The sequence below is a fragment of the Gouania willdenowi genome, unplaced genomic scaffold (genome assembly GCF_900634775.1).
Source record: "Gouania willdenowi unplaced genomic scaffold, fGouWil2.1 scaffold_261_arrow_ctg1, whole genome shotgun sequence".
Taxonomy (NCBI): domain Eukaryota; kingdom Metazoa; phylum Chordata; class Actinopteri; order Blenniiformes; family Gobiesocidae; genus Gouania; species Gouania willdenowi.
Window position 1 is genome coordinate 221,274 of NW_021145019.1, and position 27,828 is coordinate 249,101.

The 27,828-nt window shown below is 40.1% G+C and overlaps 2 protein-coding genes across 2 annotated transcripts in view; one reads left to right on the plus strand and one right to left on the minus strand.

The window, feature by feature from the left end:
- LOC114459100 (dihydropyridine-sensitive L-type skeletal muscle calcium channel subunit alpha-1-like) overlaps positions 1-26,525 on the plus strand; it is a 42,226-nt gene extending 15,701 nt beyond the window's left edge. Inside the window, exons 4-17 of the mRNA XM_028441462.1 lie at positions 8,106-8,248; positions 8,359-8,511; positions 16,346-16,551; positions 17,320-17,423; positions 17,498-17,643; positions 19,638-19,719; positions 20,671-20,831; positions 21,648-21,873; positions 22,200-22,407; positions 22,521-22,641; positions 23,332-23,446; positions 25,995-26,097; positions 26,190-26,259; positions 26,332-26,525. Coding sequence (XP_028297263.1) covers positions 8,106-8,248; positions 8,359-8,511; positions 16,346-16,551; positions 17,320-17,423; positions 17,498-17,643; positions 19,638-19,719; positions 20,671-20,831; positions 21,648-21,873; positions 22,200-22,407; positions 22,521-22,641; positions 23,332-23,446; positions 25,995-26,097; positions 26,190-26,259; positions 26,332-26,525 — 2,032 coding nt within the window. The remainder of the gene's footprint in view (positions 1-8,105; positions 8,249-8,358; positions 8,512-16,345; positions 16,552-17,319; positions 17,424-17,497; positions 17,644-19,637; positions 19,720-20,670; positions 20,832-21,647; positions 21,874-22,199; positions 22,408-22,520; positions 22,642-23,331; positions 23,447-25,994; positions 26,098-26,189; positions 26,260-26,331) is intronic.
- Positions 26,526-26,656: 131 nt separating this feature from the next.
- The window catches only part of LOC114459101 (dihydropyridine-sensitive L-type skeletal muscle calcium channel subunit alpha-1-like), a 39,229-nt gene continuing 38,057 nt past the window's right edge, over positions 26,657-27,828 (minus strand). Inside the window, exons 7-8 of the mRNA XM_028441464.1 lie at positions 27,066-27,303; positions 26,657-26,738 (exon numbers count right to left, since the gene is read on the minus strand). Coding sequence (XP_028297265.1) covers positions 26,657-26,738; positions 27,066-27,303 — 320 coding nt within the window. The remainder of the gene's footprint in view (positions 26,739-27,065; positions 27,304-27,828) is intronic.

Consider the following 27,828-nt stretch of genomic DNA (forward strand, 5'->3'; position numbering starts at 1 on the left):
TGGCCCCTCAGATATGCCTTGAGTGACTCCCAGACTGTTGAGTGAGAAACCTCTGGAGTTTGATTAATATCAACAAATAGTTTGATTTGAGATTGTATGAAATTTGTAAATTCTTCATCTGCAAGCAGTAGTGGATTAAATCTCCATGGCCGATAATTAGCGTGAATATTTGGGAAATGCAATGATAGAACAACAGGGGAATGATCTGAAATGACCATAGCTGTGTAGTCACAGTCTGTGACGAAAGGCAAAAGTTTTTTGTCTAAAAGAAGGTAATCAATGCGGGAGAACGACTTATGAACATTTGAAAAGAATGAATATTTGCTTGAAGTGGGGTTTAAAAACCTCCAGACGTCAGCAAGCCCATAGGTGTGAAGAAAAGAGTGAATTGCTTCTGCTGATTTAGAGATTGGAGTTGTTTTTTGAGAGCTGCGATCCAAAGCAGATAAAACACAAATTAAATCACCTCCAACTATAATATTATGGGATGACATATTTGGTAACCGTGAGAATAAATTGGTAAAAAAAAGTAGCATCGTCCCAATTAGGGGCATAAACATTAACCAAAACTAGTGGGACCCCATATAATTTTCCAGTCACAATAACAAAACGCCCCCCGCAGATGAGTTTCCTGAAGGAAAGCTATGTCAACCTTGAGTTTATGTAAATGAGCAAGAACTTTGTTACGTTTCACTGGATGGTTCATTGATTTGACATTCCAGCTCACAAAATTAACATTACAGCCACTGTTCGAACCAGCCATTCACAGTTTACTGCAAAGTGAGAAAGTTATTCAACAATAAGAAATGAAAATTGTAAAACATGGTAAAAAAACCAAAAAAAAAAACATAAGTTTAAGAAAAACTATATTAACTGAAAATAAACCTGTTTGGCAAATTCCCAACCCTCGTACATTTAGTACAACTCTGTCATCCTGAACGTGATGACCACAGAACCTCTTCCACATAAATCCACACATATAGTGCTTGTTTGGTGCCATAAACCAGAACGGAGCTCAATATAAATCACCTACTGTTAACTGTAAGAGTGAGAACAAATATAACATCAGGAATAGCAAAATGTCACTTTATGGTCCAGAAATATGATGAAAATCAATGTCCACTTTGCAGAAAAAGTTGAGAATATTACCTCGATTGGTCAGAATTCAGAATACACAAACATGGGCTGGTGAAATCCTCTTATGGACCACTGGTCCCCAGCGTCACGTTCGGAGCCTCTTTAAGCACGCGCCTCTTTATGTATTCCACGGCAGCTGTGGCGTCCACAAACTCCTTTTCCACTCCATTGTGCGTAATGCGGAGTCGCGCTGGGAAAACGATGCCGTACCGGACCCCTGGTTGATCACGGAGAAGTCTCCGGGCTTCCGTGAAGGCGGCACGAGCCCGTGCGACGGTCGGGGTGAAGTCGGGGAAGATGGTGATGGGCTGACCATTCAATTTGAGCGGACCCAGGGTACGGGCACGGCGGAGCACCTCAACGCGGTCCTGGTCATAATGAAGCTTCGCTATGATGGCTCGCGGCTTCCCTCCTGGGCGTTTAGGAACAAGGCTTCTATGCGAGCGATCAATCATGACTTCCTTGCTCATTTTAAGGACCTCTCTCAATAGTTTGGACACAGCCGCGGTAGTACTGGTATCTGGGCCTTCCTCGACTCCGCTTATGCGTATGTTGGACCTCCGCATTCTGCGTTCCGTATCCTCACACTTTGCTCTCAAATCGATCAGCTCTTTTTTGAGCTCAGATACCGTAGATTGCAGAGTCACTACTTCATCACTCCAGGTGGAGAGGCCGCTTTCAATGTCCTTCACCGTGGCTTTCACCTCATCCACCTGTTTGCATGTAGCTTCCCTGCAGCTAGTGATTTCGTCCCTTACTGATTGCAATTCAGTCTTAATGGCGCCGAAGTCCTCCGCGAGCGCTCTCCTGAGTTCTTCTTTTATCACAGATGAGATGTCTTCTTTGATAGACAGAATAACTTGAGATTTCAAGTCTGCGATGATATTCTGCTCCTCGTCGGTGCTTTGTTCCTCGGCTTCAGTCAGGCTAGCTGCCTCCTCTGGGTTAGCTGCGGTGGCTTTCGGCCTGGTTAGCTTAGCATTAGCTCCGGAGTATCTGTATCTTCGTAAGCTAGACGCCATGTCGAACAGAAATTTGTGGGCAAAGCGTCACCCTACACTCTTAACTTCCTTCTGATGTAAATGATATACGCATGTAGGTCGAAGAAATAATTGTTTGTGACACTTTTAGCATTGATTAGCGGGAGCCTCCACAGACACGACCTACTCCATTGCTGGCCCACTAGCGCCCCCAGTGATAGTTGACTTTGTGGAACTTTGTTCTATCTTCATACTGCATCTCTGGAGCTCAGCCACAGTGATCTTTGGGTTCTTCTTTACCTCTCTCACCAAGGCTCTTCTCCCACGATTGTTCAGTTTGTCTGGACGACCAGGTCTAGGAAGAGTTCTGGTCGTTCCAAACTTCTTCTATTTAAGGATTATGGAGGTGCTCTTAGGAACCTTGAGTGCTGCAGAAATTCTTTTGTAACCTTGTCCAGATCTTTATCTTACCACAATTCTGTCTCTGAGCTCCTTGGACAGTTCCTTCAACCTCATGATTGTCATTTGCTCTGACGCACTGTGAGCTGTAAGGTCTTATATAGACAGATGTGGCCTTTAATAATCAATCAATCAGTTTCATTAAACACAGCTGGACTCTAATGAAGGAGCAGAACCATCTCAAGGAGGAGCCAATGGAGAAGAAATGTACAGTATGAGTTAAATATGAGTGTCACAGCAAAGTGTCTGAATACTTATGACCATGTGATATTTCAGGTTTTTCTTTTAATACATTTGCAAAAAAAAAAACTTTTTTTAAAGAATGAAAAATTTAAAGTTGTCTGAATACATTTCGTTACCACTATATGTGTATATCTGTGTGTATAGGTTGTTTACGGTAGCGGTGGATGCTTTAAACCAGGGCTATTCAACTACACGTTGCTGTGGGCTATACTGTCAGAAGGCTACGGTTTGTGGGCCAGACATTCCTGGTTGTTCTCGTAGTGAACTGACTCAAAGCATCATCACATTTTCAATATTTTTACTCTATAAATTCTATAAACAACACCATTTGGATTTTTGTTCAAGTAATAAAAGGGTTATGGTTAGTGCAGCTTCAAGAAGAAGAAAAAGATATTAAACAATTTATTCACTAACTACGGATAGATGGGCCACGGGCCGGTTGAGTTTGAGGAGTGGGCCGGGTTTGGCCCGCGGGCCGCCAGTTGAATAGCCCACTTTAAACCATCTAAGTGGTGTGTATATATGTGTGCATATACAGTATGTGTATATATGTGTGTATATACAGTATGTGTGTATATACGGTATGTGTATATATGTGTGTATACAGTATGTATATATATATATATATATATATATATATATATATATATATATATATATATATATATATATATATATATATATGGGTTAGGGTTGTATATACAGTATGTGTGTATATATGTGTGTATACAGTATGTACTATATATATATGTGGGTTAGGGTTGTATATACAGTATGTGTGTATATATGTGTGTATACAGTATGTACTATATATATATGTGGGTTAGGGTTGTATATACAGTATGTGTGTATATATATATATATGTGTGTATACAGTAAGTGTATATATCAGAGGTGGGAAGAAGTCACTAAATGCAAGTCTCGAGTCAAGTCCAAGTCTTAACGTTACAAGTCACAACTCAGTGATGAAGTCACACGCAGGCTTGTTTTACACATTTTAACTGTGGGACTTTTATTACATATTTAAATACAAAATTGTACAACACACAGAGCTTATGGGTTACAAAAGTAAATAAAGTAACCTAATCGTAATAAATAAAATTAGATATATACTTTAAAATAATAACTCTTCCCCACCCTTTCTATTTCCTACCCTAATTCTCTCTTCCCTGTTCCTTTCCCCCTCCACCAGGTGTAACACTGCTCTCCCTTTTTATATCCTCCCTATAATAAAATATTTCTTACCCTTCCTTAGGAAGGGCTGGTGATGGTCACAATTATGCAATAAAATAAATTCATTTATTTTATTGCAATAACAAAACATGCATTGCTGTGCTAAAAAGATTGCACTTCTTGTAGTGTTGACCTAAATAAATAATAAACAAATAAGTAGCACAGTATGAACTACCTCTAGGGGGCAGTGCAGTGCTCTACATGTGAAAAGAAAAAACATTGGAATGTTTGTGCAGAGACAACAACAACAAACACCAAAATAGACCAAATAAATGAACACAGTAAAAGGGAAACATTTGACACTATGAAGAGTGGTAATAAAACACATATAACCTACTTAACACAATACAACAATAAAGCGGAACACAGATAAAAGTACAAAAACAGTCTTCAAAGTGCTTTGTTCAGCCTAATAACAGTTTGTAGGAAGAAGTTGTTAACGTGACGAGATGTTCTGCATCTCAAAGAACGATATCTTCTCCTGGAGGGAAGGATCTGGACCATGGCTTTACCAGGGTGACCAGTACCAGAAGAATCATTGATGATTATCAGAGCTCGATTAAAGAGTCTGTAATCATAGAGAACCTCCAGAACAAACAGCTCACATACCTTTTTACACAGAGAACCACCTTGTTCTCCTTTCTTTAGCTGTGATGTTACCAAAGCACACAGTCATAGATCTAACTAACACACTGTCTATGGTGCAAACATAAAAGTTAAGCAGAATCTTAGAGTTTTTTGTAAATTCTCTAAGTTTCTGCAGAAAGAACAGATACTGACGAGCTTTCTTGACAAAGTCATGTTAGTGTTTTTGTTCCATCTCAGGTCATTAGACAAAGTTAAACCCAGAAACGTGCACTACTCAACAATTTACACTTGAGAATTATAAATGACAACAGGCGTGTGAGAGTTACCACGACTACAATCAAAAACAATGTTTTAGACGTGTTCAGCAGCAGGTTGTTTTCTTTACTCCACTGAACAACATTTTAAATTTCTGCTCTATAAGATGACTCATCATTCTCAGTGATGAGACCAATAATAGTGACATCATCAGCATATTTGATGATCAAACTGGAGTCAGAAGAAGCCTCACAATCATGAGTGTACAGAGTAAAAAACAAAGGACTCAAAATGTCCCCCTGAGGAGATCCAGGACTCATAAACACTTTGTCAGAAAAACAGTCGTAGATTTTTACTGTCTATGATCTACAGTTAAAAAACTAAACATCCACTAACACATAGCATCACTCAGACCAACAGACGCACGTTTTTCAACCAGTTTACCTGGAACAAGAGAATTAAATGCAGAGCTGTAACTAACCCTAACATCATAATAGAATAATGAAACCTGTACATAAACATCATAAAAGGATATAAACGTTTAAAATCCAGTAACTAAAAGCTTTTCTGAAAAGTAGACCAAACCCTGGTCTGAAGACTGAAGACTTCACCCTGAAGTGTAGGGGTACAACAAGTCTGAGATATATTGAGGGGTCTGACCATGTAACGCTCATGTAATGTAATAACTAATATTTATAGTTTATTCTAAACTTCACTAGAACCAGTGCAGAGTAGAAAGAATGGTGGTAATGTGGGATGTTCTAGAAGCACCAGTTAAAAGTCTGACAGCAGCGTCTGTACGATCTGGAGTCTGTTTAGGGTCGACTTATTAAAACATGTAGAATTACAATAGTTAATGTGTGATGATATAAATGTGTGTATGACCAGTTCTAGATCTGATTTTAATCATAAATGTCTGACTTTAGAGATATTTGTCAGATGATAAAACAGTTTTTAGTCAGTAGATGACAGTGACCCTCCAAAGACATGAACTGATCAAACACAAGGTTTAACAGATGAGCCCAGATCACCAAGAGACTTTTTAATCACATGATCAGAGTTTATGTTTTATTATAATTTATCTGGAGATCATTTGATGACAACCAGTTTTTGATACAGGATATACAATCTAAGAACTCTGATAAAAAGTGAATTGAGACCAAGTTTATCAAGCTTGCCTCTCATGTTCTATGTTTTCCTTTAGCCGATTTGTTTAACTTATCATTTAGTACATCTGAAGTTCCCTCTGCCTGGAAATGTGTAAAGGTCATCCCCCCTGCATAAAGGGGGTGACACTAGTAATGTAAATAACTACAGACCAATCTCTATGATTAACAGTATTGTTAAAGTCTATGAGAAAATAGTCTCTAATCAACTATCTGAACACCTCTCAACCAATAACCTCTTATCTCCATTTCAATCTGGCTTTAGAAAACACTTCTCTACTACATCTGCTTTATTAAAATTTACCAATGATATTTTTTCTGGCTTTGACAATAATCTGCTTACTGGTGCTTTATTTATAGATCTCACCAAAGTGTTTGATATGGTGGATCACTATTTTCTTTTAGACAAGCTTCATTCTATAGGCCTGGATAGGTCTTCACTCCTCTGGTTCAATTCTTACCTTCATCATATGCAGCAGTGTGTGTTTTACAATGGCAGCTACTCTGAATTTTTATTTATTGAGAAAGGTGTTCCACAGGGTTCTTCTCTTGGCCCACTTTTATTTTTAATATTTATTAATGATCTCCCTCTTGCATGCAATGACTGTAACATCCAACTTTATGCTGATGACACCATGATTTATTCTGTAAAATCTAATATCTCAGATATGAATCACTCTATTCAACATGACTTCAATGCAGTTCAATCCTGGCTACAATCTAATAAACTATTACTCAATAACTCTAAATCAAATTTTATGTTGTTCCTGAAGTGGGTTCGCCCAGTTTCAGCCAATGAGATTAAACTTACTTTTTCTGATTTGTCTCCAGTCCCAGTAGTTGATCAGTTTAAATATCTTGGTCTATGGCTAGACTCCTCACTGTCATTTAAAACTCATATACAAACTATTACAACAACATTTATTATTGCTTAAAATTGCTTAATCAATCAGTTATTGTTTTAGTTACTCAGTTAGAAAAAGGATCATTTTACAATTGATTCTTATTGATTACAGTGATATTATTTATCAAAACACCACTGCCACGATTCTCCAACCACTTAATATCACTGACAATAGTCTGTGTAGATTTATCCTCCACTGTCCCTTTAGAACCCACCACTGACAAATGTATGAACATATGTCATGATTCTCTCTGGAATCTAGACGACAGCTTCACTGGTTATTATTTATATTTAAATGTATTCATTTAAGTTTTCCTGATTATTTAAAACTATATATAATTCCTTTCAGATCTTCATACAGTTTGCATCATGCTGATCAACCATATCTTGTCGTCTCTAGAGTCAAAAAAGAAGTCGGTAAATTTTCATTCAAACATAAAGCTCCATTTGACTGGAACATTCTCCCATTATTGATCTGCTCTATAACCAATGTCTATGTTTAAAAATGCTCTGATCCTCCATCTCCAGAATATCTGTCAGTGTTTTTGATCATAGGATATGTAACCTAAACCTTTTTATTTATTTAATCTAATGAAAGTTTTTACTATCATTAGATAGATACTATTAATGATACTATAATGAATCACTATTATTACTTATTTATTTTTGTATAAAATATTTACTGTTTTGATCAACTGTTAAATGTTTACTGTGTGTGTGTGGGTGTGTGTGTGTGTGTGTTTATCTATATTTTGTTGTATTCATTATTTTTGAACTATTGAATTTTTGTATTGTCTGCTCTGCTGTATCTGTCATTTTATGTAAGTTGAGGAACCCCTCGAAAACCAGATGTTCCATCTCAAGGGGCTTATCCTCCAATAAATAAATTTTAAATTTGAAGTGTCTTACGGTCGTATTTCACAGTGACCAAAGTTTGCATCATTGACTGGTTAGTCAGTGTGAAGGGGCGTAAAAAAGACTCGAGTCTGACTCAAGTCTCCCACCTCTGGTGTATATGTGTGTGTGTGTGTGTGTGTGTGTGTGTACAGGTATAGGTTGTTTACAGTAGCGGTGGATGCTATAAACCATCTGAGTGGTGTAAATATGTGTATATATATGTATATATATGTGTGTGTATAGGTTGTTTACAGTAGTGGTGGATGCTATAAACCATCTGAGTGGTGTAGAGGCTCCAGTGGGAGAAAAAGGAGGAGGATTTGATATGAAAGCTCTGAGAGCGTTCAGAGTTCTACGTCCTCTCAGATTAGTCTCTGGGGTCCCAAGTAAGAACTTTAAAATACATTCTACAAAAGTTCTATTTATCTGTTTTCATACTTATTACGAGTAAACACTTATTATTATTTCTAATAACAGGATGAACTTTATTTTGAAGGTCTACAGGTGGTGATGAACTCCATCCTGAAGTCAATGCTTCCTCTGTTTCACATCACTCTACTGGTGTTCTTCATGGTCACTATTTACTCTATAATGGGACTGGAACTGTTCAAATGCAAAATGCACAAGACCTGCTATTACACAGGAACAGGTACGTGTTATTATTATTATGCTTTAATATGGTTATTATTAATGTGCTTTAATATGGTTATTTTTAATATGGTTATTATTAATGACAATGTTCACACTTAAAGATAAACGAGATATTTTACACAATTTCAAAAAGCAAACCTGCTGTAACATATGTTTACATTAGGTCAGAGAACATTTTTCATTAATATTATATAATAAAATAATTTAGTTCTATTCACACTTTACTTTCCTCTGCCTGCAAAGGGATATAGAGCTTTCAGCCGCTCTGATCCCCGGCTCTGGAACTCACTACCTCTGGATCTCAGGAACATGGACTCATTCTCACAATTCAAAGCCGGACTCAAAACTCACTTATTCACAACAGCATTTCCCACCTGACCCTAACCCTAGAGGCTAATATCAGTCCAACACGTAGCATAGAATCCAAAAAAAGTCCAACATGTCCCATAAAGGCAAATATAAGTCAAACACGTAGCGTAGAGGCTAATATCAGTCCAACATGTAGCATAGATGCTAATATCAGTCCAACATGTAGCATAGAGGCTAATAAAAGTCCAACACGTTGCATAGAGGCTAATATAAGTCCAACACGTAGCATCCATCAATCCATCCATTTTCTCCCGCCTATCCGTTACCGGGTCGCTGGGGCAGCATCCTCAGCAGGGAGGCCCAGACTTCCCTTACCCCAGCCACTTCTTCCAGCTCCTCCGGGGGGATCCTGAGGCATTCCTGAAGACTGGCTCTTCTCAATGCAGCAGAGCAGCGGCTCTACTCTGAGCCCCTCCTGGATGACTGAGCTTCTCACCCTATCTCTAAGGGAGAGCCCAGCCACCTTACTAATGGAACTCATTTTAATTGAATTGAACCAAACTAGGCCCTTGTAAAGAGGGGCGGAGTTTGGTATCATGAAAAAACTCTTCAGCAAACATTGCAACGTAAACACAACATACAGTTCAATAAATGAGAATAGAGAAGGTGTTTTGAGACGGGCTAGCCATAACATGGCTGCCAGCCCTACTGTACCTGGTCAGTTCGATAAGTAAACCAATAGCGTGGCCATTTCCTGTGAGACAAACTATCCTCCTCTTAAAGTTCACGGTGGAATCCATCTGAGAGAGTTTGGAGAGTTTGGCTCCTTTCGTGGTTAACTGCGGCGTCCAATAGTGCTCCCAAGGTAATCCAATTTTGCGATAATTCAGGAAAAAGCCAGATCCAATCAGCAGAAGACCTGATGTCATACATTCCAATCTGGTGGTGGACGTCCTCCACATCCTCAGGACTTGTGAACTCTCCCATTGCTCGTCCTTCTAGTAGAGAAATTTGACCAAAAGCGAAGTAAGACCAGATAATCAATTCCATGATTAGATTCAGGATTGGATTCTGATAGATTTGAACAAGACAAAAGAGCAGCAACCAGGGAAAATGAGGGAGAGGGAAAAATAGCGTCCGTCTCCTCCGAGAGCAAGCAGGAAAAAGAAAAAAAAAAACTTATAGCCGCTTATACCCGCGATCTTGTTCTTTTGGTTATGACTCAAAGCTCATCACCATAGGTGAGGGTAGGAACGTAGATTGACTGGTAAATTGAGAGCTTTTCACCACAAGGGATCGATGCAGACGCTGCACCGATCCGTCTGTCAATCTCTCGCTCCGTCCTTCCCTCACTTGTGAACAAGACCTTGAGGTACTTGAACTCCTCCACTTGGGGCAGGACCTCATCCCCAACCCAGAGAAGGCACTCCACCTTTTTCCGGTTAAGAACCATGGACTCAGATTTAGACGTGCGACTTGATAGAGCCAACACAACCACATAATCTGCAAAAAGCAATGATGCAATTCTGAGGCCTACAAACCGGACCCCCTCAACGCCTGGCTGCGTCTAGAAATTCTGTTCATAAAAGTTGTGAACAGAATCGGCAACAAAGGGCAGCCCTGGCAGAGTCCAACCATCACTGGAAACGAGTTCAACTTATTGCCGGCTATGCAAACCAAACTCTGACTCCAGTCATACAGGGAATGGACAGATCTCATCAGGGGGTCTGATACCCCATACTCCCAGAGGAGCTCCCAAAGTAGTCCCCGAGGGACATGGTCGAATTCCCTCTCTAATTCCACTGGAGTCTCCAAGTCTCCAAGACCCTCAAGGACCTGCTGAGGGTGTATAGCTGGTCAACAGTTCCACGACCAGGACGAAAACTGCATTGCCTCTCCTGGATCCGAGGTTCAACTATCCGGTGGACCCTCCTCTCCAATATTCCTGAATAGACCTTATCGGGGAGGCTGAGGAGTGTGATCCCTCTATAGTTGAGACACACCCTCCAATCCCCCTCCTTAAAAAGGGGAACCACCACCCCGGTCTGCCAATCAAGAGGCACTGTCCACGCGATGCTGCAGAGTCATGTCGGCCATGACAGCCCCACAACATCCAGGGCTGTGAGGAACACTGGGCAGATCTCATGGACCCCGGGGCCCTGCCACCAAGGAGCTTTTTAACCACCTCAGCGACCTCAGCCCCAGAGGTAGGAGAGTCCACTCCTGGGTCCTCAGGCTCTGCCTCCTCATTGGAAGGCGTGTCCACAACATCTCGAGCCAAGGTCAGCAGCGCATCAACCGCACCATGCACAGTATTATCGTATTGGGACGCTGGATGGTGGTCAAGAACCTCGTCAAAGTCATCCGAAAGTCGTTCTCCATGGCCTTACCAAACTCCTCCCTTGTCGGGGTTTTTGCCTCTGCGACCACTGTGGCTTGGCCCGTCGGTACCTGTCTGCCTCCGGAGTCCCACAGGCCAGAAAGGCCCAATAGGACTCCTTCTTCTCCTGCTTAACGACATCCCTCACCCCCGGTGTCCACCAACGGGTTTGTGTGTTGCAACCACGACAGGCACCGACTACCTTACAGCCACAGCACTGATCAGCCACCTCGACAACAGAGGCATGGAACATGGCCCATTCGGACTCAATGTCACCTGCCTCCCGCGAAACATGGTTGAAGCTTTCCCGGAGGTGGGAGTTGAAGCTCCTTCTGACGACAGACTCTGCCAGGCGTTCCCAGGTCTAACCGGCATCTGCCCCCGCCATCGGAGCCGACTCACCACAAGGTGGTGATCGGTTGACAGCTCTGCCCCTCTCTTCACCAGAGTGTCCAAGACATGCGGCCGCAAATCCGACGACAAGACTAAGAAGTTGATCATCGAACTGCAGCCTGTCCTGGTGCCAAGTGCACATATAAACACCCTTATGCCTGAACACGGTGTTCGTTATTGATGAGCACAGAAGTCCAATGACGAAGCACCGCTCGGTTTCCAATCAGGGAGGCCGTTCCTCCAAATCATGCTCCTCCAAGTGTCACTGTCGTTGCCAACGTGAGTGTTAGAGTCCCCCAGCAGAACGTGGGAATCCCCAGAAGGAGCACTCTCCAGTACTCCCTCTAAGGAATCCAAGAAGGGTGGATATTCTGAGCTGCTATTTGGCCCATAGGCACAAACAACAGTGAGGATCTGTCCCCCCGCCCGAAGTCAGAGGAAGGCTATCCTCTCGTCTATCGGGGTAAGCTCTCGAGCCCCAACCCCTGCCCTGGCTCCGGGGTGGGGCCCCAGTTTCGCCAATCTGGGCGTAGAGGCTAATACGAGTCCAACACGTAGCATAGAGGCTAATATCATCCAACTTGTAGCAATGAGACTATTATCAGTTTTATACGTAGCATAGAGGCTAATATCAGTCCAACATATAGCATAGAGACTAATATCAGTCCAACATGTAGCATAGAGGCTAATATCAGTCCAACTTGTAGCAGAGAGGGAGGGACGGAGGCGGTTGATGTTTCGAAGATGGAAGTATGCAGACCGAGTGATGTTATTGATTTGGGTTTGGAATGACAGAGTTCCGTTGGGGACGACACCCAGACTCTTAACCTGAGGGGAGGGGGAAACGGAAGAGTTCTCGATGGTGATGGTGAAGCTTTTTGATTTTGTGAGAGTGGATTTGGAACCAATGAGGAGAACCTCAGTTTTGTCACTGTTGAGTTTGAGAAAGTTGGAGGAGAACCAGGATTTGATTTCGCGGCTGGCAGCCCATTGGCAGCCCATTTCCCCGTTGGGGAAATTAGTCAGTGGGTCCTTAGGCAAGATCCTTCACGCTACTGCCTACCTCATACAATGATGAGAGACAATGAAACGAATGACATGCCGGCTCAGACGTTGCCCGGCCAAGCAAGGTCTGCGTCAGGTGCTGGGTTAGGGTTAGGCGAAACAACTAGTAGCTCAGTGTTCCAACATCCACAAATGGCAACTGCTATCACAACTTGAGAGTGATGAGGTACAACAGCAATGCTTCGGCAACGGGGAGCCAGGACACCAGGTCAGAGTGCAATCACTCTGAACAAGGCAGACCTGAAAAGTAAGATCATGTCAAAAATGTCCAGCAGGCAACCCCGAAGCCAATTACAGAGGCTAAGAGAAGTACCGTCAGAAAGTCTCCTAGAAGATGTGAATGCAGCTCTGAGAGCAATTCCTACATCAACCATCACTGAAACCAATGAGCTGATAAACTCCACAGCAGCAGTGATCCTAGAGACGCTTGGCTATCGTAAGAGCAATCATGAGATGAAATACCTACCATGGAAAAGAAGGCTGGAGGCTAACATCAAGGCAGCACGGAGAGAAGTGAGTCAATTGACAGAGGCCTTGAAAGGTGCACTGAAAAAGCAAGTACCCAAAAGATACAGCCAGATGCCCATACCTGAAGCATTGGAAACTGCCAAACAAAGGCTCCATGCCTTGGCCAACCGCCTAAAGAGTTACACGAGAGACAACGAAGCCAGACGAGCAAATCGTCTGTTCGCAACTCAACCAGCGAAAGTGTATGCTCAGTGGCAGGGTAACAATAACAGAGCAGACCCACCAAGGCTGGAAATTGAACAGTACTGGAAAGGCATATGGGAGAAGGAGGCAACACACAACAGTGATGCACAGTGGCTGGTGGCTCTGAGAGAGGACCACAGCAACCTCCCTGAACAGAATCCAGTTACCATCACAGTGGCAGACGTCCAAGAAAGAGCCTCAGGTATGAAAAACTGGACAGTACCAGGCCCTGACATGATACACGCCTACTGGCTTAAGAAACTCACGGCACTCCATGAGCGCTTGGCAGCACAAATGAACCAGCTGCTGAGAGATGGGAACCACTCTGAATGGTTAACCGAAGGGCGCACAATCCTGATCCTGAAGGATCCCTCAAAGGGTACAGTCCCATCCAACTATCGCCCAATAACCTGCCTCTCCACAACGTGGAAGCTCATGTCCGGCACCATAGCGGCTAAGATAAGTGGGCACATGAATCAATACATGAGCACAGCTCAGAAGGGAATCGGTAAAGATACCAGAGGTGCCAAACACCAGCTCCTGGTAGACAGAACAGTCGCTCGAGACTGCAGAACCCGACATACTAACCTGAGCACTGCCTGGATTGATTACAAGATGGCCTACGACTCAATGCCACATACTTGGATCATTGAATGCCTGGAGCTATACAACATCAACAGGACTCTAAGAACCTTCATTGCAAACTCGATGAGGTTGTGGAAAACCACCCTTGAAGTCAATGGCAAGCCACTTGCACAAGTCTCCACCAAATGTGGCATATTCCAAGGAGACGCCCTGTCCCCACTGCTGTTCTGCATAGGTCTGAACCCCCTCAGTCAAATAATCAACAAGACTGGCTATGGATACCGACTCAGGAATGGGGCCACCATCAGTCACCTCCTCTACATAGATGACATCAAGCTGTACGCTAAGAATGAGCGAGACATCGACTCACTGATCCATACCACCCGGATATACAGTGCAGACATTGGGATGTCATTCGGACTAGAGAAGTGTGGTCAGATGGTGACTAAGAGAGGGAAGGTAGTCCACACAGAAGGGGTCTCACGGCCAAATACCTCCAACGAGTACGGCAGGTCCTAAGAAGCCAGCTCAATGGCAAGAACAAGTCCCGGGCAATAAACAGCTACGCCCTGCCAGTAATCAGATACCCTGCAGGAATAATAAGCTGGCCAAAGGATGAGATACAGACCACAGATGTTAAGATGCAAAAGCTCCTAACTATGCACGGAGGGTTCCGCCCCAAATCCAGCACTCTGAGACTGTACGCTAGCCGGAAGGAAGGAGGCCGAGGACTAGTGAGTGGGAGAGCCACTGTCCAGGATGAAACATCCAAGATCCATAAGTACATCAAGGACAAGGCTCCAACAGATGACGTGCTCAGTGAATGTCTCAGACAATGGGGAACAGAAGATGAGGTGCTGGAGGTTCCATCATGGGAGGACAAGCCCCTACACAGGATGTACCACCCAACCATAACTGAAGTGGTGGATATCAGGAAATGGTACCAATGTCTAGACAGAGCTGGACTAAAGGACAGCACAGAGACACTCATCATGGCTGCACAGGAGCAGGCCTTGAGCACCAGAGCAATAGAGGCCCAGATCTACCACACCAGACAAGACCCCAGGTGTAGACTGTGCAAAGAGGCCAATGAGACAATCCAGCACATAACTGCAGGGTGGAAGATGCTGGCAGGGGAAGCTTACATGGAGCTCCATAACCAAGTGACTGGTATAGTGTACAGGAACATCTGTGCAGAGTATGGGCTGGAAACCCCAAGGTCAAAGTGGGAAACACCTCCAAAGGTGGTAGAGAATGACCGAGCCAAGATCCTGTGGGACTTCCAGATACAGACGGACAGAATGGTAATGGAGAACCAACCGGACATTGTGGTGGTGGACAAAGAGCAGAGGAAAGCCGTTGTGGTTGTCATAGCAACACCGAGTGACTTCAACATCAGGAAAAAGGAACACGAGAAACTAGAGAAATACCAGGGGCTCAGAGAAGAGTTGGAGAAGGTCTGGAGGGTGAAGACATCAGTGGTGCCCGTGGTCATTGGGGCACTCGGGGCAGTGACCCCCAAACTGGAGGAGTGGCTACAGCAGATCCCAGGAAATACATCAGACATCTCAGTCCAGAAAAGTGCAGTTCTAGGAACAGCAAAGATACTGAAGAACCCTCAAGATCCCAGGCCTCAGGTAGAGGACCTGAGCTTGGAGGACAAAGAGAGACCGCCCGCGGAGGGTGAGGAAGAGTTTTTTTTTTAAATATATATATATATATATATATATATATTGTAATTTTTCACAAACCACAACTTAAGTGGTGTAAATAAATGTTTTTAGGCTTGAAGAAAATAGTGTATTTTGCCTTTTTTTTACTATTTAGAGTGTTCCAGATTGCTTAATTTGTGTTAAAATCAAAAAAAATATCTGGGTGAGGATCCCCCCAGACCCCCCAACAATGGGTTTTGTTGTCACATTTTTTCATGTCGTTGGTGTTTGCATGTCTGTGATTAAAACTGGCATTAGGAGGCCACAGTGCAGGGAGAGACGCTGGCAATGGAGGTGATGACATCATTCTTTAGGTAGAAATCAACGTTAAAACAGGACAATTTTTTGTCACTAAAGTTTCACTCTTGTCATTTTCTGAAACTTGGCAGTCGTGTGTTCTGATCTTCTCTTGGTTTGTTTTTTCTACGTTGAAAGCTTAGTTTAGCTTAGCTTCAGAGGGAGTTTTAGTTTTAGACGATCATTCAAGTTTAAAGTTGTCAAATATATTTTAAAACTTGTAAGGAAACAACATCTTAATGTTGATTATTTCAGATGATCTGAGATGTTATTAATGAAGATTGAGAGAATAATTCAATAACAAATATTATAAAATGGCTCTTGTTTGTTCATCATTTTGACTTTAGCTTCAAAGACTAACTTTTCTTCTTCTCTGACAGACATTATTGCGACGTTGGAGAATGAGAAACCAGCTCCGTGCGCCCAGGCAGGAAATGGTCGTCGCTGTGCGATCAACGGTACTGAGTGTCGCGCTGGGTGGCCGGGCCCCAACAATGGAATCACTCACTTTGACAACCTGGGGTTCTCAATGTTGACGGTTTATCAGTGCATCACCACCCAAGGTTGGACCGATGTCCTCTACTGGGTGAGATGCTACTGCTATTATTAGCGCTGCTGCTAACTCTGCTGCTAGCTCTGCTATTAGCTCTGCTGTTAGCTCTGCTGCTAGCTCTGCTGTTAGCTCTGCTGTTAACTCTGCTGTTAGCTCTGCTATTAGCTCTGCTGTTAGCTCTGCTGCTAGCTCTGCTGTTAGCTCTGCTGCTAGCTCAGTTGTTAGCTCTGCTGCTAGCTCAGCTGTTAGCTCTGCTGCTAGCTCTGCTGTTAGCTCTGCTGCTAGGTCTGCTGCTAGGTCTGCTGTTAGCTCTGCTGCTAGGCCTGCTGTTAGCTCTGCTGTTAGCTGTGTTAGCTGTGTTAACTGTTACAGATACATTACGTATCGTAATTACGTTTCAGCCAATGAGGGAATAGATGTAAGATAAATGAGCTTTCATTGGTTGTTTTTTTTTATACCTTGGTTGGAGTCCATCAGTGAAAATGTGACGCTGTATCAAATTGAATCAGATTAAAGGCGCAAAGTCAGCACCAACCAGCAGTGGTGTTTAAAACAGTCACTGGAGCTTACTTTTAAATTCACTTAATCAAACTCAATTAAATCACTTAATGTGTCACAGATTGAAAATGTAACAGAGCAGCAGCTTAAGGACAGACATACAACCATCACATAACATTAATAACATAATAAATTGATGGTGAATTAAATTAAATGTCCAATAACAATCTAAAAGTATTCAACCCTCCCTTTTTTAACCTATAAACGTATTGTTGGCGCTGATTTAAAGTCTTTATCCAACAGGTCAATGATGCCATAGGAATGGAATGGCCTTGGATTTATTTCACTACTCTCATTCTTGTTGGATCTTTTTTTGTTCTCAACCTGATTCTGGGCGTCCTCAGTGGGTGAGAATCACTTTCACCTGATTAACCTGTTGTCTTATTTATTTGATCTATAAAGACTTTTTTATGGATTCTAGTGAGTTCACAAAAGAGAGAGAAAAAGCCAAATCCCGTGGAGAATTTCAGAAGTTACGGGAAACTCAGCAACTGGACGAAGACCTTAAAGGTTACATGGACTGGATTACTCAGGCTGAGGTGATGGACACGGAACACGACCGCCAGGGTAAGAACCAAACTCTGAAAAAAAAAGTAGAATACATTTACATTTTAAAAACATAGGACCGTGCAAAAATCCAGAAGAAACTTGACTATGTCAACTTTAAAATGATTTATAAACGTATATGATCATTGTTATTGACAAATATTCTTTTGAAGGGTCCATTAAAGTTGCAGTCCACAACTCTCAGATCCCTCCCTCCCCGCTGCTCTCTTGCCCTACCTCCAAACTTTCCAAAGTCTCTCCCTCAGAGGAGCTAACAAGCTAACGTCAGTCTGATAGCAACATCACAGTAATATAACATTCTCTGTTAAAAGCATATTACTGCAGCGCATCTATCTCCCAATGTGAACACACCTCAGCAGCAGCAACAACACAGAGTCACTTACAGTAGCCCACACGGAGGCTGCTGCGCGCACACAAACAACACATGCACCACAGAGTTGTAGTGTAACAATTACTAATCAAACATAATGTAAATCAAGCAGCAGTAATTACCTTTCAAGCAGAAAAGTCACCAATTCCATCTTCTACTCCTCCAGACCATACACTGTAAAAAAGACAGCGCTCCAGCCCGGGAAAGGGGCGGGGCCTGTGAGCAACAGCTGTCAGACAGCCCATCAAACACAATCCTGGCTCTGATTGGTTCTTTTTGCTCGGTCGCCGTTTTTTCACACAAACTACTAGTTTGATGTAAAACTTTCCATACATAGTGACAGCTTTAGTAAATATGACAAAAAGTTACTTTTATAAGAGTTGCAGACTGTACCTTTAAATCTTGGTTAATTCTTCAAGTTAAATGATAGTAGAGAAATATGTCCTCTAAGGTGTAATTAATGTGTCATAATGAGTCCTTTAATGTGTCCAAATGTGTCCTTTGATGTATCCTAATATGTCCTTTAATGTGTCCCAATGTGCCATAATAAGTCCTTAATGTGTCCAAATGAGTCTTTTAATGTGTCCTTTGATTTATCCTAATATGTCCTTTAATGTGTCCCAATGTGCCATAATAAGTCATTTAATGTGTCCAAATGTGTCCAAATGTGTCCTTTAATGTGTCCAAATGTGTCCTAATGTGTCCTAATATGTCCTAATATGTAATTTAATGTGTCCTTTAATGTGTCCTTTGATGTATCTTAATATGTCTTTTAATGTGTCCTAATGAGTCCTTTAATGTGTCTTTTGATGTATCCTAATATGTCCTTTATTGTGTCCTATTGTGTCCTAATGTGTCCTTATGTGTCATTTACAGTCATAATGTGTCCTTTAATGTGTCCTAATCTGTCATTTAATGTCTCTTAATGTGTCATTTAATGTGTCCTAATATGTCCTTATGTGTCATTTACAGTGTCATGTGTCCTTTAATGCGTTCTAATGTCTTTTAATGTGTCCATTAATTTGTCCTTTAATGTGTCCTAATGTGTCCATTAATTTGTCCTTTAATGTTTCCTAATATTAGGTTCAGGTTCCTGGGGAGCAGATTATAGAAGATCTCTCCTCATTGATCATTGATCAAACATCCATAGAAAAGCACAGCAGTGTCGATCAATCCCACCTGTTCTAAACCACGTTTAGGCTCATTTCCATTGGAAACACCTCCAACTGATCATGTGACAAGATTTAATCACCATGAGAAAAAATAGGGAAAAAGGACAAAAACTTGAATTTTCTGAGAAAACACTCATTTTTCAAATAACAGTATTGGATGTTTTAAAACAGTAAACTTTGTCTTTGTAAACATCTTGTTTTAATGCAGAGCAGCGACCAACGTACAGACTTTCTGCGTCTGTTCAAACACATGTTTGATATTGTTTTGTTTTGGACCAATAAACTAAAGGATGAAGTAAAACACATGGACACTAAAGCATTTATTCTGATTAACAGTCCAGCTCAGGCTGCTCCAGGAGTGTTTATATATGTATATATGGACTGATAATCTGTGTGTGTGTGTGTGTGCGTGTGTGCGTGTGTGTGTGTGCGCGCGTGCGTGTGTTTATCAGGTCTGTTACCAATGGAAAATGATGAATCTGACTCTGGAAGTGTGAGTCAAATGGACACCATGCAGAGGATCATCTATTTCTAGTCAGTAGCTGCTTTTGTTTACAACATTCATAAAGCTAATATTTGCAAAGTTAAAATGCATAAAGCTAACATGCATAAAGCTAACATGCATAAAGCTAACATGCATAAAGCTAACATGCAGAAAAAGGAACATTGATAAAGCTAACGTGCATAAAGCTAACATGCATAAAGCTAATATTTGTAAAGATAACATACGTAAAGCTAGCGTGCATAAAGCTAACGTGTGTAAAGCTAACATGCGTAAAGCTAACATGTGTAAAGCTAAAGTGCATAAAGCAAACTTGCCTAAAGCTAACATGCATAAAACTAACATGTAAAGCTAGGATGTTTAAAGCTAACGTGTAAAGCTAACATGTAAAGCTAACATGTAAAGCTAACATGTAAAGCTAACATGTAAAGCTAACATGTAAAGCTAACATGTAAAGCTAACATGCGTAAAGCTAACAAGCGTAAAGCTCACGTGTAAAGCTAGCATGCATAAAGCTAACGTGCGTAAAGCTAACATGCGTAAAGCTAACGTGCGTAAAGCTAACGTGCGTAAAGCTAACATGCATAAAGCTAACATGCGTAAAGCTAACATGCATAAAGCTAACATGCTAAATACAGACATGTTGTCAGTTCCAGGTTTATTAGGTCAAATCTTCATGTTCTTTAGAAACAAACACACTGAATATATTTATTGTTCAGCTGGTTTTACAGATGTTAGTAAATCAACTTACACACAATCCTTTATTAAATTAACCTTTTAAACTTTTATATTAGAAACTTTAAATGTGTTTGATCTGCTCTTAAATATATTTTATAACTTGTTGCCAGATAATTTATAATAAATTACTTGGTTTCTTTAGTTATTGATGAACTGACTCTCATTTATGAAATAATATTTTTTTAACCCAAATCCTGAGAAAAACCCGTCATCTGTTCTGTTTTATTGTTTATTGTATGATAAAGTAAACTGGCTCGTAAATGGAATCGCGTTGGTCGTCGTAAGTGCAGAATGTACGTGAAGTCTAAGCTGTTCCATCGTTGGGTGATTACGCTGGTTTTCCTCAACACGTTGGCCATCGCTACAGAACATCATCAACAGTCCCTGAGACTCACCAACTGGCAAGGTTAGAACATTATTATTATTATTATTATTATTATTATTATTATTATTGTTATTATTATTATTATTATTGTTATTATTATTATTATTATTATTGTTATTATTGTTGTTATTATTATTATTATTACTATTGTTATTATTATTGTTATTATTATTATTGTTGTTATTGTTATTGTTATTGTTATTGTTATTATTATTGTTATTATTATTATTATTGTTATTGTTATTGTTATTGTTATTGTTATTGTTATTGTTATTATTATTATTATTATTATTGTTATTATTGTTATTATTATTATTATTATTATTATTATTATTGTTATTGTTATTATTGTTATTATTATTATTGTTATTGTTATTGTTATTGTTATTGTTGTTATTGTTATTGTTGTTATTGTTGTTATTATTATTATTATTATTATTGTTGTTATTGTTATTGTTATTATTATTATTGTTATTGTTATAATTATTATTATTATTTCATTATTTATATTATTATACTATACTATATACTGAATTTATCATCAGATTGTAATGCAACCATTAAAAAACCTTTTCTATGTCTTTATTTTTTTGTGTTTATAACCCTCCTACACTAATGGTTTATAACCCTCCTACAATAATGGTTTATAACCCTCCTACACTAATGGTTTATAACCCTCCTACAATAATGGTTTATAACCCTCCTACAATAATGGTTTATAACCCTCCTACAATAATGGTTTATAACCCTCCTACAATAATGGTTCATAACCCTCCTACATTAATGGTTTATAACCCTCCTACATTAATGGTTCATAACCCTAACCTACATTAATAGACACTACTAACAAGCTGCTGTTGTCCATGTTTGCTCTGGAGATGTTCATGAAGATGTACGCTCTTGGATTGCCTTCCTACTTCATGTCACTTTTCAATCGCTTTGACTGCTTCGTGGTGTCCACTGGTATTCTGGAGCTGGTTCTGGTAAACACGGGGATCATGTCAGTCATGGGTATCTCAGTGCTGCGCTGCATACGCCTGCTGCGCCTGCTCAAGGTCACCAGGTAGGCCAATACATACGTAGGCTATAGGATTCTCATTTCTTTCTTCTGAACACAAAAGGACATCAAAACACATTTCATTTATGGTGTTTATGGCATGACTCCAGAAAACTAGAAATACATCAACCTAGAAGTGTAGAACAGTGCTCAACATGTTATTCAGCTCATGTGATGATGATGATGACAGTGACATCATCAGGTTAACCCTAACCCTATCTCTCCTCAGGGAGTCATAGGTGTTACTTTGTATTTGGGTCTTTGGCTTCTTGTTCTAAAGAGTAAATAGTAGCTGTTTTATCATAAAGCTGTGTGTGTGTGTGTTTCTTCAGGTACTGGACGTCTCTCAGTAACCTGGTGGCATCTCTGCTGAACTCTGTGCGCTCCATTGCCTGTTTGTTGCTCCTTCTCTTTCTTTTTATTGTCATCTTCTCGTTGCTGGGGATGCAGGTGTTTGGGGGGAAGTTTAACTTTCCTAATCGACCCAAACCTCGCAGCACCTTCGACAGCTTCCCTCAGGCTCTCATCACCGTGTTCCAGGTACACAACCAGCTTTTCTCTCTTGGTTTGAAAAAATACCTCCAGTTACTAAAAACTTGATTTAGAAGAGAAAACAAAATGAAACTTTAACTTTTTCTGCTGATGTTTCTCAGGTTCTAACAGGAGAAGAATGGAACACTGTGATGTACGATGGGATTATGGCTCATGGAGGACCAACAATGCCTGGAATCCTCGTTAGCATCTACTTCATCATCCTCTTTATGTGTGGGAACTGTATCCTTGGACACACACACACACACAGTTTATATTTAATTGTTTCTGTTAAATGTTTATTTATATCCACATAAAACAAAGAATCAATCAAACCAAGACAAAGTTGAATGATTATCTATACAAGCTAAAGCGAAACAAGCCATTAAAATTTTGTGAGGACACGTTTAAAATGTGCTATGGAGTTGTTCAGAAGTATAATCTGTAAACTTCTAATTTGACCTTCACAGACTCCTTGATTCATACCTGGATTAATGGATTCATACTTTCATCAGTGGAGAGAAAAGGTAATAACAGCTGTTTGTACACAGTGACAGGTTTAAAACCAAACCCTGACCCTTTAAATAAAAAGTAGAAGAAAAAAAAACATTTAAAACTGCAATAATGAGTTTTTCTGATGCTGACAAACATGTTACACAGACTTTTGTTTTTTTAAAACTCATGCAGCATTTGTCATCTTTCATATTTTTTCCATATATAAGAAGGTTTTTCAGGCGGTAAATGCACTGTCTTCTAAAATGATGAAAGAACTCTATCTAGTGATGATGAGCATTGGTTAGCTTAGCACAAAGTAGCACTGGCTGAGATGTTACAAGAGTGAAGGGGTGGGGCTATGTTAAGCGTTCAAATCACACAATAATAACGTATATTTATGGTAAAATAAAGATTATCCAGCCTAACTCCACCTCTCAGTCATCCTTCTGAACGTGTTCTTGGCCATCGCGGTGGATAATCTGGCTGAAGCCGAGTCTCTGACTAAAGCTCAGAAGGAGAAAGCTGATGAGAAAAGACGTAGAAAAGCCAACAGGTCAGTCATTTTCATGTTTTAATTTCATTGTGATTTTTTTACACAACTGAGAAGAAAATGTTTCCTTTTTGTGTTTCTCACTTAAATATTTGCCACAAATCATATGTTTGCTCTATAATTACATACTTTAGTGTTGAGTATTTATGCAGCATCTTTAACCATGAGGTATGTCTCTCTCCACCATCTATATCTATCTATATCTAAATCATCTATATCTATCTATATCTATCCATCTACATCTATTTGTATCTATATCTATCATCTATATCTAAATCTATCATCTATATATCATCTATATCTATACATCTATATCTGTCATCTATATCTATCATCTATATCTATATCTATCATCTATATTTATCTATCTATATCTATCCATCTATATCTATCATCTAAATCAATCATCTATATCTATCCATCTATATCTATCTGTCTATCTATATCTATCATCTATATCTATCTATATCTATCCATCTATATCTATCATCTATATCTATATCTATCATCTATATCTATCTATATCTATCCATCTATATCTATCATCTATATCTATCATCTATATCTATCCATCTATATCTATCATCTATATCTATATCTATCATCTATATCTATCTATATCTATCCATCTATATCTATCATCTATATCTATCATCTATATCTATCCATCTATATCTATCATCTATATCATCTATATCTATCTGTCTATCTATATCTCCAACTCTCCAAAGGAAAAGTTCTTCTTCTCTCGGAGAACCTTCATATCCTCTGAAAGTCGCCTCAGCTTACGATACATCAGAAAGGCACATGCACAGACACATACCCCCATCATTAGCAGGCCAAAGATCATGACTCCTAGCAGATAGATGTCCTCCACATCTTCCACTGTCAGCTGGGAGAGACAGAGCATCTCCCTCGTGCATCCATGACATATCCACCTGGGTATGTGTCTTTAGGACACGCTGGTTCGTGCTGTAGTAATTGCCTCGTCGTGAAGATTTTGTCAATGGCTCAATGACCAGTTGATGAGTTCCATGTCGTTGCTGTAGAGTTTGATGAAGAGTTGACTTGAGATCTGTATGTGTGTAGAAATATCCTCCGTGTTTTCTCCTTAAATCCTTTCAGATTTACTGATTGTTGTGTCTCTGCATCAAGGTTATTCCAGAGGTTCATGGCTCTATACACAGTACTATGTTTCCCAACGTTAGATTTTACCCTGTTTGGTCTAAACACATTATTATGTCTGAAGTCGTAGGAATTTTGTTTGTATGTGAAACGTTTTTGTATTTGATGTGGTAGTTTTTTAGATGAAGCCCTAAATGCGTGTATTTGTGTGTTGTAGTGAATTATTTCTTGCAGTTTTAGGTATTTTGCCTCCACAAATAATTTGTTTGTGTGTGTGTTGTGTGGTACTTTATGTAAAATTCTTATAGCTTTTTTTGTAGTTTAAATAGTGGATCAAGATGCGTTTTGTAGTTATTACCCCATATTTTGGAGCAGTAATTTAAATGCGATATCTATATCTATATCTATCCATATATATCTATCATCTATATCTATCCATCTATATCTATCTTATTTTATTTTATTTTATTAAATGTTCACAGGATGATGCCTGGCTTAGCCACGCCCCCTCTGTTTTCATCATCATCAGCCAATCAGCTGTCAGTGTTCATGACTCAGAGACATGAGGATGCAGCTTTTACTCTGAATAAACAGCCAATAGAAACCAATGCTGAGACAGGAAGTGACATCATCTGTTACTGAGCAGAGAAAAGAGGAAGAACGAGACTACCTTTGATAATAGGGTTAAGGTTAATAATAATTGAACATTTTAAAAGCGTTAAATAGTTAAAGTTGGTGTTATTCAGTAACTGTATGATAGAAAACAACTAAAACACTGATCCATGTGAGGCGTTTAAATTAAATAATATATCTTCTATTAGACCTGAAAGTGTTGAAAAGTACAAAGTACTTAAATTAATGTACACAATGGGAGTGTGACACATTATGGAAATACAAATAATATATTTATATTAAATCTGTGTTCAGTAATGTTTAAAAACAAAACAACAACATACTCCTGTTTTAGAAGCTCACTGTAAAGTACATTTCAGTTTTATAACATTATTTATTAACATAACAATTTGTTTTATTAGCCTGGTCAGGATATATCGCCATGGCAACTGATGTTTTCCCTTTGGTGAAACAGCTGTTCCAGTTTATCCTGGATAAACTAATCCAGGATTACAGGATTAGCTAGGCTTAAAGTGTAATGTGGATTTTGTGTAATAGTTGTATTTTTTTCAGCTAAGATCAATGAACTGACGCCACAGTTTGAGGAGATTTGGTAAAATTGTTGGTAAACAATTGACTGTTCTCATTAGTTTTGGTGATGCTAAACCAAACATGAGAACATGTGATTAAACAATCTATATTTAAATGATCTTCTGTGTCTTGTAACCTTAATTAGAATAACATATTTTAGCTAATAGCAACCATTGTAGATGAATTGACATAAGCAGCTAACGCGGCTAATGTTTATTTCTAGGGAGAACATGTCTGATAAAGCACACGAAGAGAAAACCAATCCGGCAAAGAAGTTGGCTGAAAGTAGAGTGAAGGGTGTAGAAGGAATACCAACAACTGCCAAAGTAAGTAGAACACATTCACATTATGTTGAAAACCTTCATTATTTGTACGCTACATGTGAATTTAGTTTTTTGTTTTATTCTCAAATGTGCAGCTTAAAATTGATGAGTTTGAGTCCAATGTGAATGAGATCAAAGACCCGTTCCCTCCTGCAGACTTTCCTGGTATAGATCACTCTAAATGTTCTAACCTGAGGACTGAAAGGCAGAAATAATTAACCGCTTTCTTCTGTGTAGGTGATGATGAAGAGGAGGACCCCGAGATTCCAGAAAGTCCGAGACCTCGTCCAATGGCAGATCTACAGTTAAAAGAGGAAGCAGTGCCAATGCCTGAAGCCACTTCCTTCTTTATTTTTGGACCTCAGAACAAGTATGATGGAACGGATTTGAATCAGATTAGAGATGAACTTCTAAAGCATTTTCAGTTTTAGATTAGGAGGAGTCAGCTGACACCATGAAATAACCAATAAAAGCTCATGACCATAAGTGAGGGTAGGAACCAAGGTCTGTAAATCAATAGCTTTTCCTTTCTGCTGAGCACCCTCTCACTGCTGAGTCAGCACTAATCCACCTCCACCTCCCGCTTCATCACTGTGAACAAGACCCTGAGGTACTTGAATACTCCACCTGGACCAGGATCCCAGCTTGGAGGAGGCACACAGCACATATGGACTGGTTGGACAAACTCCCATGAACCCCCAAGGACCCTGCTGAGGGTCTAGAGCTGGTCCATGGTTCCATGACCAGGATGTAAACCACATTGATCCTCCTGGATCTGAGGTTGGACTATCAGACGGACCCTCCTCTCCAGGACCTGAGTAGACCTGACCAGGGAGGGGGGGAGTGGGATCCTCTATCGTTGGAACATACCCTCCAATTTCCCTTCTTAAAAAGTGGGACCACCACCCCATGTCTGTGAGTCCAGAGGCCCCGCCCCCAATGTCCACGTGATGTTGCAGAGTCGTGTCAACCATGACAGCCCTACAACATCCAGGGCCTTGAGGAACTCTGGGTGGATCTCATCCACCCTTGGGGCCCTGCCACTGAGGAGGGTCCACTCCTGGGTCCCCAGGCCCTGCTTCCTCACTTTGAGGGGGGTGTGAGAATCCAAGAAGGGCGGATACTCTGAGCTGATGCTTGGCCCATAGGCACAAACAAGAGTCAGGATCCTTCCCCCCACCAGAAGATGGAGAGAGGCCACCCTCTCGTCTACCGGGGTAAAGTCCAACGTACAGGTCCTGACCCAGCGGGCAATAAGAATAAGTATAGCCTCTCACCTATTGTTACTCTATAGAGGAAGAGTCCCACCTCTCTGGAGAACTCTGGTTCTAGAGGTCCTGTTGTGTTGAGGTGAGGTGGACTACATCTAGTCAGAACTTTACCTCTTACACCAGCTCAGGTTCTTTGTTCCACGTCAGAGGAGACGTTCCACATCCCTATAGCAGCTTCTATTAACTAACCCTTATTATTATTATTATTATTATTATTATTATTATTATTATTAATATTATTAATATTATTATTAATATTATTATTATTATTATTATTAATATTATTAATATTATTATTAATATTATTATTATTAATATTATTATTATTATTATTATTATTATTATTATTATTATTATTATTATTAATATTATTATTATTATTATTATTAATATTATTATTATTATTATTATTATTATTAATCATATGATTATTATTATATGATGTGGGGTTTTCAAGTAAAAA